General features: G+C 41.0%; 2 protein-coding genes across 5 annotated transcripts in view; both read left to right on the forward strand.

Moving 5' to 3' along the window:
- The window catches only part of TTC8 (tetratricopeptide repeat domain 8), a 485,821-nt gene that overhangs the window by 304,779 nt on the left and 168,106 nt on the right, over positions 1-12,936 (forward strand). The gene's annotated exons all lie outside the window — the stretch shown is intronic.
- TDP1 (tyrosyl-DNA phosphodiesterase 1) overlaps positions 1-12,936 on the forward strand; it is a 69,458-nt gene that overhangs the window by 14,138 nt on the left and 42,384 nt on the right. The window contains exons 6-13 of the mRNA XM_075280671.1: positions 1,509-1,543; positions 3,615-3,707; positions 7,811-7,981; positions 8,575-8,653; positions 8,784-8,969; positions 10,327-10,375; positions 11,623-11,689; positions 12,117-12,224. Coding sequence (XP_075136772.1) covers positions 1,509-1,543; positions 3,615-3,707; positions 7,811-7,981; positions 8,575-8,653; positions 8,784-8,969; positions 10,327-10,375; positions 11,623-11,689; positions 12,117-12,224 — 788 coding nt within the window. The remainder of the gene's footprint in view (positions 1-1,508; positions 1,544-3,614; positions 3,708-7,810; positions 7,982-8,574; positions 8,654-8,783; positions 8,970-10,326; positions 10,376-11,622; positions 11,690-12,116; positions 12,225-12,936) is intronic.

Below are 12,936 nucleotides of genomic sequence, written 5' to 3' on the forward strand. Positions count from 1 at the left end.
TGAAACTGCGGCATCCCTGTCCTTCCTGCCTTGATCCTAGCTAGGAATGTGATATTATGATCTGAATCGTGATTAATCAGGAATTTTACCTCAATAACGATTAATGGCCATTATTTAGTTCAGGCCCCTTTTAAACCATGCCTCTTTTCTAGTATGACTAAGTGTTGGGGGAACCTCCCGAGATTCGCGTTGTGACGTTTGCCCAGTGAGACCAGAAAGTATAATAATAGCATTTTTGGTTCGGACTTCTTTGGTGTGAATGAAACTGAAAATTTTGTAATAATCGAACCAAAATAATCACCCTACCATTATTTAATGTTCGTTGTCGCCAAATGAGACCAACAGACCTGTCACATGCAGATGAACCCCCTCCGTCAGAAGTGTGTCTGCATTTTCTCACATCATGGAGGGGCCCACATCTGTATCTGTTACTTTGCTGCAGTTAATTTCCTTTGCTGTCATCCTATGATGGATAAAAGCATTGGACATTAATGACAGTAGTGTGAATATAGCAGCTACATGCAAACCTTACTTCACTGTTGCCAAGCGTCAGATGGAGTGGGGTAAAGCACAATGCTTTTAATGGACTCTTGAGCAGTGGAAACATAACAGTGGAGTTGACAGTCTGATGGATGAGTCTGGGTTTGTCAACTGCCAGGAGAGTGTTACCTGCCTGCGTGTATTGTGCGATAATGCCATGGGGGTGTTTTTTGGAAGTTGGTCCATAGTTCCAGTAAAATAAAATCTTAATGCTTCAGAGTACCAAGACATTTTGGACAATTGTATGTTTCCAACTTTTTGGTAACATTTTGGAGAAGGCTCTTTTCTGCTCCAGCATCACTGTGCCACAATGCACAAAGCAAGGTCCATAAAGGCATTGTTGAATGAGTTTGGTGTGAAAGATTTTGACTGCCCTGCCCAGAGCCCTGACCATAACTCCATCAAAGACCTTTGAGTTGAACTAAAACAGAGAATGCGAACCAGGCCCTCTTGTTCAACGGCTCCATCCACTGTTTATTGACAGTAGTGGGCTACTCTAACTCAGAACCAATTCACAGCAATCAGCAAGGCCACTTCACAGTGGACAGAGCCATTAGTTTTTGACATCTTCTACTGTTCCTGAGAACAGCTGATCTGTGGGGGTGATGGGTGTCAAATTGATGACCAATCTTAAAAGGTTATCTTTATCAAAAGCCTGGAAAACCCAAATATAAACCTATATATCCGCTCTAGTTATTTGTGATTAACTCTTGTGACCACTAGAGGGCAACGCATGGTCACTAATACTAAATACTATGAACTTGAAATCGATCCACTTCTGAGCCTGCGCACGCCTGTGACTCTACAGGTAAAAGTTCTTGCTCTATACATCTTTGTCCCAAATGATTTGATTCTCCGGCTGTTTTTTTTTTTGTTTGTTTGTTTTTTTTTATAAATCATGTGAATTCTTTTTTTTTTTTTTTCTTCTATTTTAACCTAAATTCACAATAAAGTTATTTGTTCCATAGGCTCGGCTGGATATGGCATTTGGGACACATCATACGTAAGTGGAGTTATGATGTATATCTATGTAAAATGTTCCTGTAATGACAAAAAGCCACTATATAGGGTACATTCATAAGAACAATAGCAATATATAGGAGAATTGTTATTTAAGCGATCCCCTTATACATTTTACTGAACTTACCTAGTTTATTGTAAGGCAATGTTCCTTCAACTGTGACTCTACAGATGCATACTGTCAAAGCATACTGGGTATTGCAATAGCTATTAATTCACAGGTTGGGGGACACTACTGTAGGTGTCCGCCAAGAGATGTAGAAAATTTTTGCATCCCTGTAATATGTCATAACAAACTGAGAGTTACAGTTAAGCAACACCTAGAGAGGCACATGTTGAATAACACAGCTGTAGGGTCCTCACCTTTTCCCCTGCAGACATATTCAGATTTTGGCGTTCCTGTGTGACATTAAAGGGGGAGAGGGGGTGTTAGGCAGCTTATAATCTTGTAGATGATGAGATCGCTCTGTGGTCTCTTCATTTCAGTTTCAAGTAGCAGTTTCCAAGCAACAGGAAAGGAAGCGAGAAACGTCCTGGCATTGTGCATGGCTCGCCCTCATCTAGGTTTTCACTATTAGTTGCTAAACGTTTGCCATACTTCTTGTAATAATAATGGACAATTTTGTAATTCCTTTTTGCCCCTTAATTCCCCTAGTGCCTCCAGACACTATACTGTCCACTTAGTGCCTCTTTCCACAGTTTAATGCCCCCTTAGTGGTCCCAAACTTCCCTATCACATTGGCTATAAGGCCCTGGCGCTGCCATCAAGGGGTGAATTCAGGAGCTGCTGCACATTATGTCCAGGTACTGTCCGTGTCAGGCAGTGGCGTAACTAGGAATGGTGGGGCCCCGTGGTGAACTTTTGACATGGAGGCCCTCCCAACGGACATCGACGCCGAAGACCTCGACTGACCCCCTCCTCCGCATTCCTGCACGCTCTATTATGTCCCTCAGTGGCTCCTGCACACAGTATTATGTCCCTTAGTCACCCCTGCACACAGTATTATGTCCCTTAGTGGCCCCTGCACACAGTATTATGTCCCTTAGTGGCCCCTGCACACAGTATTATGTCCCTTAGTCGCCCCTGCACACAGTATTATGTCCCTTAGTCACCCCTGCACACAGTATTATGTCCCTCAGTGGCCCCTGCACTCAGTATTATGCTCCACTGTGGACACCCATAAACAATTATTATACTCTGGGGTCTTTTCACACCCCAGACTATAATAATCGGAGACCCGGGGATATAAAAACATAAAAAACTACTGTTGTTTACCTGTCCCCCGGCTCCTACGCTGTCGGCCTCCGTTGTCGTCCTTCTTCAATGATGTCAGACGTCACATGACCCGGGACGCAGGCCGGGTTCATGTGACGTAAGAGACGTCAGACAACTAGGCCTGAGGCCTGCCCGGATCGTAGAGAGATAAGTAATAGAGATGAGTGAACACTATTCGAAACAGCCGTTTCAAATAGCACGCTCCCATAGAAATGAATGGATGTAGCCGGCACGCAGGGGGTTAAGCAGGCGGCCGCCGGCAAAGTCGGCATGCCGGCCGCTTCCATTCATTTCTATGGGAGTGTGCTATTCGGAACGGCTGTCATGTTTTTTACTTTAGAGAGAAAAGAAACAGACACATATGGAAGAGGCTCTGTCTACATCAGTTATTCTATGAGTATATAAGTCCATTGCTCTCATCCCGTCATGGATGTGAGCAACAAACTATAAAAACGATAGTGTGAACTCACACTAAGAGTCATCTGTTACCGCTCAGTGTGAAATTTAACACTGAAATTGTCCTGATATTTTCTGCTTCACCTGAAGTTGACCATACGGGTAGTACTTTCTATTGTATTGCAGTTGAAACCAGTGACTTTTGTTTTCCATGTGCTGGAAATATATAATGCTTCAATATTAGGAACCTCCCCAAGTGGGGGAGGTGGATTGTTTCATCTGGGGGCGGAGGAGAGGGTGCTATCCTTATCCATTTCCATTGCTGCAAATTTTTTCCTTGTGAGCATCTCAGGAATTATCAAATGTTTACCATTTCTTAAAGGAAAATGATGCTGCTGTTATACGAGGAAGGTCTGCGGGTTGTCATCCACACCAGTAATCTCATCCGTGATGACTGGCACCAGAAGACTCAGGGGTATGTATAACCCATAATCCCTTGCAGTTGTGATTACTATTAGGAATACGAATATACACGCACGTGGGCATATTACGTTAAACTGACATCCAATAGTCCAGTCATACTGATAATCTGGCACCTGTTGTTCTACAATCTTGAATTTCAAAGCAAAGATGAAGAAATTAATAATTTTTCAGACAAGCAAATTTTACATTAATCGAATAATCTAAAATATTTGTTTATTCAACATTCCTTTCTTTATCTTGTCTCATTAATACTGGATTAAAGCAATTTGGTGCATTTTACATATATATATAGGCACACCTACATATTTGTGTTGTTTGGTATTTGATGTATATGATTTTACTAGCCTCTGCCCGCGATTTCGTTTGTGGGTTGTTGGCGTCGATGATCCACTTATATTCAGCAAATTGCTGCCGTCAATTTTTTGCCTGCTCCAGCATTGTAGCAGCTCTCAAGCTATCCTGCTGCTGACATTGTTCCTCACACTGTGCCTGTGATTGTTCATCTCAGCAGCTCTCTGGGATGCCATATAATGAGTGTGTTGGTGGTGTTGATAATCCGCCTGCTCCAACGTTTCGACAGCTGTGAAGCTGACCTGCCGCTGAACTTGTTCCTCGCGCTGTGCCCGTGATTGTTCCGGTATCTCAACAGCTCGCTGGGACGCCATACAATGAGCGTGTTGTTGGCGTTGATGATCCGCTTGCTCCGGCGTTTTGACAGCTCTTAAGCTGTCCTGCTGTGCCTGCCTGTAATTGTTCCGGCATCTCAGCAGCTCACTGGGACGCCATATAATGAGTGTGTTGTTGGCATCGATAATCCCCTCAGCTCCACTTGAGGAGAACTCTAACACTTCTGGTTACCTTCATAGCTTTCGTTGTTTGCGACAAATTAAATTTTCTTTTTCCAGGCATGTTGAAAATTGCCAAACTGCCAATTTGGATTAAAGATGTTTACCCATGTCAGTTTGCCAGCAGTCCCTGGAGCAGATCAGATAATATGCAAATACGTGTTCGCAATGGACTGAGGGTTAGCATGTGTTTACACAGAGAGATAACAGCCCTGGCTTTCTCAGAAGCTGAGATAAGAGCAGTGTAATATAGTATGTGAACATAAATTCATAACAGTCATGAAGCCATGTCGTATACCGGGATAAAAAGTAGCCTATGTTTTAATCGAGGTTACAATCTATCTATGTGCCAAATTTCATTCAAATCCGTTCAGCCGTTTTTGCGTGATTGACTAACAAACACACAAACTTTCACATTTATATTAGTAGGATAGGATCGGATAGGATTAGTAGGATAGGATAGGATAGGATAGGAAGTAGGATAGGAGGATAGCAGCCATGTAGAGTTCACTGGTTTCTCCTCTTCTGTTTTCTCAGCTCTTTGCTCAGTCTTATGTAAGTATTGCTGCCACCTTGCTTATTTCATCGCTCCTTGCAGATTCTGAGATTACGTTTTCTGGGCAACACCTTTTTAAATAGAAGCTGGCTAAGAGATTTTCTTTGCTTCAGTGTAAAGCTGTTTTAAGCGTTTCTCTTGTTATGGATCCTACAGATGTGCCTTAGTTATATTACTGTTATATATTATTTGTAGAATAGGTGGAGTTATAACAACCTCTCAGATGTTGCCATGCTGTAAAGGCAGATTGTCAGATATAATATCTATTAATGTAGGATAAGGTATATTAATCGTATGTCTGATCACAATGTGATTATACTATTCTAATATTCTATTTTATAAATTATTCCAGAAGGTGGTTGTTAGCAGTAATAGATGGAATAGCTGTTACTATAGTAATGAGGTGTGGGAAATCCATGGGTGTCTGATCACATTACTATTATATTTTATCCAGTGACATCAGCAATAAGAGATAGAGCTATGACAACCCCTCACACATGATATACACTGGAGTCCTGTGGAGGAGCAATATGTGTGTGTATGGAGATTGTATGTTCTCCTTGTTTGTCCACTGTTTTTTTTCCACAGTTCACAGACATACTGATTTAGATGGTAAGCCATGCTGGAGGCAATGAATGATGACACGTCTGTGAAGTGTTGCAGAATATGTTAGTGCTACATAAGAAAGAAAAATGAATAGCTGTGAGTGTACTGTAGTATGTCACCATTGTGAAACAGAAAAATGAAATAAAAGAGCAGTGCGTTCAGTGTCTGATACATAGGAGTGATCTGTTACATCTTGTGTCCATCCTGGCATTACAATCTTCTCATCGCCCCCTGCGTCCTCCAACCATTGTCTTCTCTTCAGGTTACTGCTGTGTTACATCTGAAAGCTTTTTCCTTTCGTGTCTGCTGCCTGAGCCTGCACACTCAGCACCATCTTCAAACACAATACTTGTGGCTTTCTTACTTTGTCTGGGGCTTTTTGATGGCAGTGCACTCTTGCACTCTTTGTGTTGTAGGACTGTATTACATCATAGATGTGCAGTAATTCATGAAGAGGTTTAGTCCAGTTTCCTAGCCTTAAAAGCTGCATTTGTTTGTGCAAACCTGCTTACCACTTTTATAACAGGGGCATGGACCAGGCAGAGCTGAAATCTACATCATATATATCATATCATATCATATATATATACCGTATATACTCGAATATAAGCCGAGGCCCCTGATTTTACCTAAAAAGACTGGGAAAACTTATTGACTCGAGTATAAGGCTACGGGGGGGGGGGGGGGGGGGGGGAATACAGCAGCCACTGAAAAATTTCAAAAATTAAAATGGCCGGGGTTTTTGGGTGCAGTAGATGCTGGGGAAGGGGAGGGGGTGTTTTGGTTGTCTGTCTGCCCCCTTCCCTGAGCTTAAGGACTGGGTTTCCCCCCCATTTGGAATTCAGCTTGGCTCAATATAGGGTATCTGCTGTGCTCCTATTAACCCCTTCCTGATGGAATCGGAGCACTGCAGATCCCCTATATTCAGCCTGGGTGTAGACAGGCTGAATTCCAAGTGGGGGGGGGGGGGGAACAGTCTCAGGGAAGGGGTAGTTAGACAACTTTTTTTTCCCACTACAGCGTTTACCGTACAGGAAAATATTTTTATAGATTTGTAAAGTGGGCATTTTCAGACACAGGGATACGTAACGTGTATGTGTTTCACAGTATTAGCAGTATTAGTTATTAATTAGATGTGTTCTAGGGAAAGGGGGAGGATTTGATTTGATTTTTAATACTTAATTTTTTTATTTTATTTTTTTTTTACTTTTTTTTTCTTTTGCATTTATTAGACCCCCTAGGGGACTTGAACCCTAGGGAGTTTGATCACTAATGCAATGCATTGCAATGCTAATGCTTTGCAATACATTGCAAAGATCATAATTTCTTTTGCAGGTTGCATAGAGCAGCCTGCAAAAGAAAAGCACTGCAGGCCAGGGAGCCTTTACAGAAGCGCTGAGGGAGATCCCCGGCACGAGCGCCGAGGGGCAGACCTGAATGAGAACCTTGGCCGGCCGGACCTGAAGGGGAACTGCAGCCGGCCGCCGGAATAAGCTCTGAGGGTATGCCAGAAAATAGTGAAAATATCCTCCCTCACAGGAAAAAAAAAAAAAAAAAGTCAAAACAGCCAAACAGACACTTTTTCGCTGTTGTCTGCCCTAAAAATTTGAATAAGACCAAAACCTCAGACATTCTCTTAAATGGTATAAATAAAAATTACATCTTGCCTCACAAAAAGACAACTTATGTGACCCTTGTCCACACAAATAATAAAGTTACAGGTGTCAGAATATTTCCAATGAAAATTAAACCCACAAAAAAGTTGCACAAACACATGTTACTTCCCAAATCTGGGACCATTGCTCATCAGTAGGGGTACAGCCCAAGTCTGATTCTCATTTTAGGATATAGCGAAGTTCAGTGTGATAGGAAATATGAATCAGATTGGAGCAGATCTGTTTGATAAGACTCCTTGCAATGATCAAGCCGTAATCTTCAAATGCAATGGGTTTTGCAGTGATTCACCTTGATTTACATAGGGATTGACAAGTTCTTTCTCCAGTATATTCATTGGTACCAATGTAGTATTCTGTAATGTACAGTGACTTTATATCTCATTATCTCCTCTTCTTCACTCTGTGTCAGCAGGATCTGGATGAGTCCTCTTTATCCCAAACTGCCGGAAGGGTCTTCATCATTAGCCGGTGAATCAGTAACCAACTTCAGGTCTGACTTGGTAGCATATCTGGCCTCATACAACTCACAGAGCCTCAGGGAATGGATGGATATAATTAAACAGCATGATCTGTCTGAGACCAGGTCTGTACCTGCCAGCTGTGTATGGTGGAGGGGCAAGGAGCTCTCTTATATTGTCTGCAGATAAAATAACAAGGTAGCAAAGTGCCTCATTATAGAAGAGATGTTGATTCCTATGTAGCTGAATGACCCAGACATTGTTTGTCTGTACTGCCTATAGCCTGAGCTATCAATTCATGGTAATAACTCTGACACAGGGACCCAACTTCAGCTTATCCATTATCCTGAATGATTTCCATACACAACACACCAACTATTGTAATTGTTTAACTTTCTTATAAGCTACATGTAGATCGCCCATGGTATTTGACTGCAATGTAGGGCTAATGCTACATAGGATTTTATAGGGTAAGAAAGAGATGGCTGCTTTACTCCAAAAACAATGCAGCACTTGTTGATAGGTTGTTTAGGGTATTCCGACTCAGTCCCATTCACTTCAGTGGAGTTGACTTGCAACACCACACACTACCCATTGAAAATGGTAATAGATTCTGGAAGAAAGCAGCCATTTTTTTCTGATTCTGAATAACTGCTTTATAAATTGTATAAACAAATATGCTCTTGGACACCGTGCTAAATTATTTTTATTATTTCAGGGTATTTTTAGTTGGATCGACACCAGGGAGATTCCAAGGATATGACAAGGAGAAATGGGGGCATTTCCGTTTAAGAAAGGTAAAAGTAGTCTCTGGAGTTTTTGTTTAGCTGTCACAGATATTGCTAAGTGCTATGGTAGGGGCCAGTCTTTATTGTGTTCATATAGGATGATTGCTCATTCCATTATGTGTTTTTAATTACTTTGTAGATTTTAAGGGAAAGGTGCAGCCCCATCACTGGCATAGAATCTTGGCCTGTGATTGGCCAATTTTCCAGCATAGGATCAATGGGAACTGATCAAAGCAAATGGCTACATTCTGAATTCAGCGAGAGTTTGAAGACCCTGGGGAAAGGGGTGAAAACTCTTCCACACTCTGAAAACCCCCTGCAACTGGTAAAGTTATAAGCTGTTTCTTCTGTGCTCTGTGCTGTACATTTCCATAGTCTCTTTTCAAGCATCTTTTCACCTTAAGAGTAACCTACATAATATCCACTGTCATTACTTTACTTGATCTGAGTTATATCCTCTATTACACTCAAGAACTGCACTCATTATATTTTTGTTCATATTCACTGCACTACGTAGTCATAAGCTAAGCCCATTCTTCAGCATTCCCTGTGCGGATACTGACTACAGACTGGCATAGATTACAACAATAACTTACTCCAGAAAACTCTTGTAAATGACAATAGATTTACTGAGATCAATTGCACATCCTTGCCATGCTCTCATTTTAAAAAGTGGCAAATGTTTGTGAAAGGTGTAGGGCAATAATAAATCTGCCCCACTGTCTTTGTATTATTTTACTATAACTGTACTGATCTGAGGTCCAGATTCTGTATTATACTCTACTCCATATTGGCATTTACTATTCTGCTAGTGCAATCACTCTGTACATACATTACTGTACTGATCCTGAGTTAAAGGCTGCATTATTATAGTCCAGAGCTGCACTCATTATTCTGCTGATGGAGTTGCTATGTACATACATTATTGGGAATCTGCAAAAGGCAACATGGTACAGTTAACATGTTATAGAGCAGGAGGAACTGAGAAGATTGATGTATAGTTTTGTGGGAAAACATTTAGTATAACTTGATTAATTTTTAATCTCAGGCTTTTTCTTGTTAGAAAGTTAAGGCAGTAGTTCTATCAGTGATTGACAGCTATCTCTGTATGCACAGTCGCTGACAGGACTGCTTTCTTGACTGTATAACACAGAAAGAGTAGAGGTTTTAATGAATAAAACGTGTTACTACAGAAAGTACCCAACGTTTCCCAGGTATAAGTGTGGGTACAAAGGGTCACCTGCCAGTTATGACTGAAAACTTTAAAGGGAGTCTGTCAGGTCCAGAATTCCTCCCAAACCAATAATAGTGCCATGTTAGGGGCGTTTAATAGGGTCAGACACATACCTTTGTGGCCACAAACTGGTAAATCAATGTAGAAATAATCATCTTTTACAGATATGTAAATCAGTCTTAGAATACTTAACGGGCGAACAAAATATGTGACATTTGCCTACAAACTGTCTGCATTACAGCTGCCTGTAAATAAATCAGGCTCCGCCCCCATTGCACTCATGGTTGAGAGCAATAGACGACGCTGGAGGCTCTGCAGACATTATAGTTCAGCTTTCTCCATTTCTTAATTAAATATTGTACTTTTTTTGTAAAAAAATATTTAGCTAGAGAATCTTATGATTATGAATGCAACAAAATATTTGTTTCATTTTATCTTCTTTTTGCAGATCTATCCGTCTGTGGATAATGTTAGGACCAGTCTGGAAGGATATCCTGGTAAGTGCTAAAGAAACCGTAGCCTTTTCTGCTCCTTTATAGATATTACCAGTCTGTAGGATGGGAGTCGGCAACCTTCAGCACTCCAGCTGCTGTGAAACTACAACTCCCGGCATGCTCCGTTCACTGCCATGGGAGTTCCGAGAACAGCAGAGCAAGTATGCATGCTGGGAATTGTAGTTTTACAACAGCTGGAGTGCTGAAGGTTGCCTACCCCTGCTGTAGGATGATGCCCAAACAAGGGGCAATGCAGCGCCATGATCAGGTTAGGGCCACAATATGACTATAGTACAGGGGTGAGCATCTCTCCATTTTTTTTAGACACTGCTGCTCCAGATTTCTCCATGAATTTATCTCTCATGGACTATGGAAATCCAATCAGAGGAGAGTAGGCACTAGGGGAAAAAGCATGAAGCATAGCGTCCTAGTGACTGAGTTGGAGTTGACCTAGTCAGAGGGCAACAATTTCCTGTATGAGTCACTTTTCTACCTCAAAGCAAGTTCAAAAGCATAATATGGCAGCTGAACAAGCTATAAAGTAGGATTTTGTTCTTTTCGACGAGACTGGACAAATTTGTATGGATTTATTAATCAAAAAGACTGGGCTGTCCCCAAAAAAGCAGGCTTACTTGCACACCACTCTGTGGCCTGTGTTCAGCAGAAAATCATTGCCTTTGCATAAAGGATCGCCCTTGCATAAAAGTGAGGAACAAGGATCACATTGAAATGGAAGTTTAATCAACTAGTTAATTGACTTTCTTATACAGATTGACATTCCTACTACTATTGCATAGCCAACTAAGTACCGCATCTTTGATTTTTTTACATAAATCGCCATACCATACAAGAAAGGTTTGCTGATCCTTAACATACACTTCCATTCTAGAAACTAATGTTATTGTCTCATAGAGTTTAATTTGTAGGGAGATACATTGATCCAGATATACTAATAATTAGACAGTGTTAAATGGCAGTCTGAAAACGCAAGACATTTATCAAGATGGCCAGTCTTGGCATTTCAATCAGATGCATTTGTAGACCGTCTACCCCAAGCTTATACCGCCTTTTGGCAAGTTGGAAAATTTTGAGCTCAAACTAGATGTGCCAAAAATGTGTCAGGTTTACACCAGTGTCTGGTTGTATCTACAGTAGAAAAACTGGGCCATTGAGTTTTCTGTCATTGCTGTTAGTCTTCATATTTTGCAGATAACTCTGCTTAGTTTTGTTTTGCTCATTGTATTTTGCAGCTGGCGGCTCCCTGCCTTATGGTATCCAGACAGCACAGAAGCAGCCTTGGCTTCACACGTACTTCCAGTAGGTAACATTCTACATTAAGGGGGCTAATCAATTCCTCTATGACTTAATGGGGATGTCTTTACTTAGGTAAATAAATCTTACCTTTTGCAGACAGTTTATATTACCGCAATGCATAATCTGAAGTAACTTTGGAAATAGTCCTGATTTTAAAAAAAAAAAAAAATCTAAAATTTTATTTATACAACTCACACAGCTATATATTTCCATAGTTACAGACTACATACAAACCCTTTGTAGTCTAATCCTGCAGTCATGTGGTGTTCCACCTTCTCTGCCTCCTCATCCTGGAAATGAACATACAGTAAAAGATGGAAGAGTAATATGTGGCTCCAGGGTCAGACTATACTGGATGAGTTTATAGTCAGTGACTGTGAAACATGTGGTTATACCATTGTTCTAAAAATGAACCCATATCTCTTTACAGCAAGTGGAAAGCGGAAACTTCAGGTCGTAGCAGAGCTATGCCCCACATCAAAACTTATATGCGGGTATCACCAGACTGCCAGGAACTGGCATGGTTCCTAGTAACAAGGTACCATAATGGCATTATATAATATAATGTGGTATAATCTCACGTTAATCACCACTTCATCCTGTAAGACCTTGAAATGTGAGTAGCATTTATAGGAATGTTTTAGGTGGAGTTGCTCTTTAACTGCAGTCAAATCTATCAGTAACCCAGGGCTAGGTATTACCGGCATGATCATACCAGTCTTTGCTGTGTGTTTTAGTCCTTTTATTGCTATTGTCTATTTACACTACTACATGGTATACACCATATATCTATTCTATTGTGATACTGCCAGTATAAAGGAGATTACTCTAAAGTGAATACAGGTAAACTGCTAATACTGTTTGTGCTTCTCTGAGCTGTCTTAGTCACAGTTCACTCCTGCATCGTAGTTTCCATTGGGAGCCTCTGGCACAGAGTCCATCTGAAATCACAGACTAAAAAGTCCTGCAAACATGATTGTTTTTCCAGCTATGTCAGATAAAAAAACAACAAATAGTCACTGGCCCTTAGCATTCATTGTAGTTTGTCATAGATTAGGAGAATAGATAAAATAACGCTAGTGTGAAAAGCACCTTTTTTGGTGTGTCCGCTGGCACACCACCTGGTATCCACAACCTGCAGTCTGTGGATTATTTATTTGCATTATTGGAAATTTCATACTCCTCCTTGCCTAAAAACACTCCTCAAAATGATAAGAAATGTAGTGTGACCTCAGTTTTGAGTACATATA

Source organism: Leptodactylus fuscus, chromosome 7 (genome assembly GCF_031893055.1).
Source record: "Leptodactylus fuscus isolate aLepFus1 chromosome 7, aLepFus1.hap2, whole genome shotgun sequence".
Taxonomy (NCBI): Eukaryota; Metazoa; Chordata; class Amphibia; order Anura; family Leptodactylidae; genus Leptodactylus; species Leptodactylus fuscus.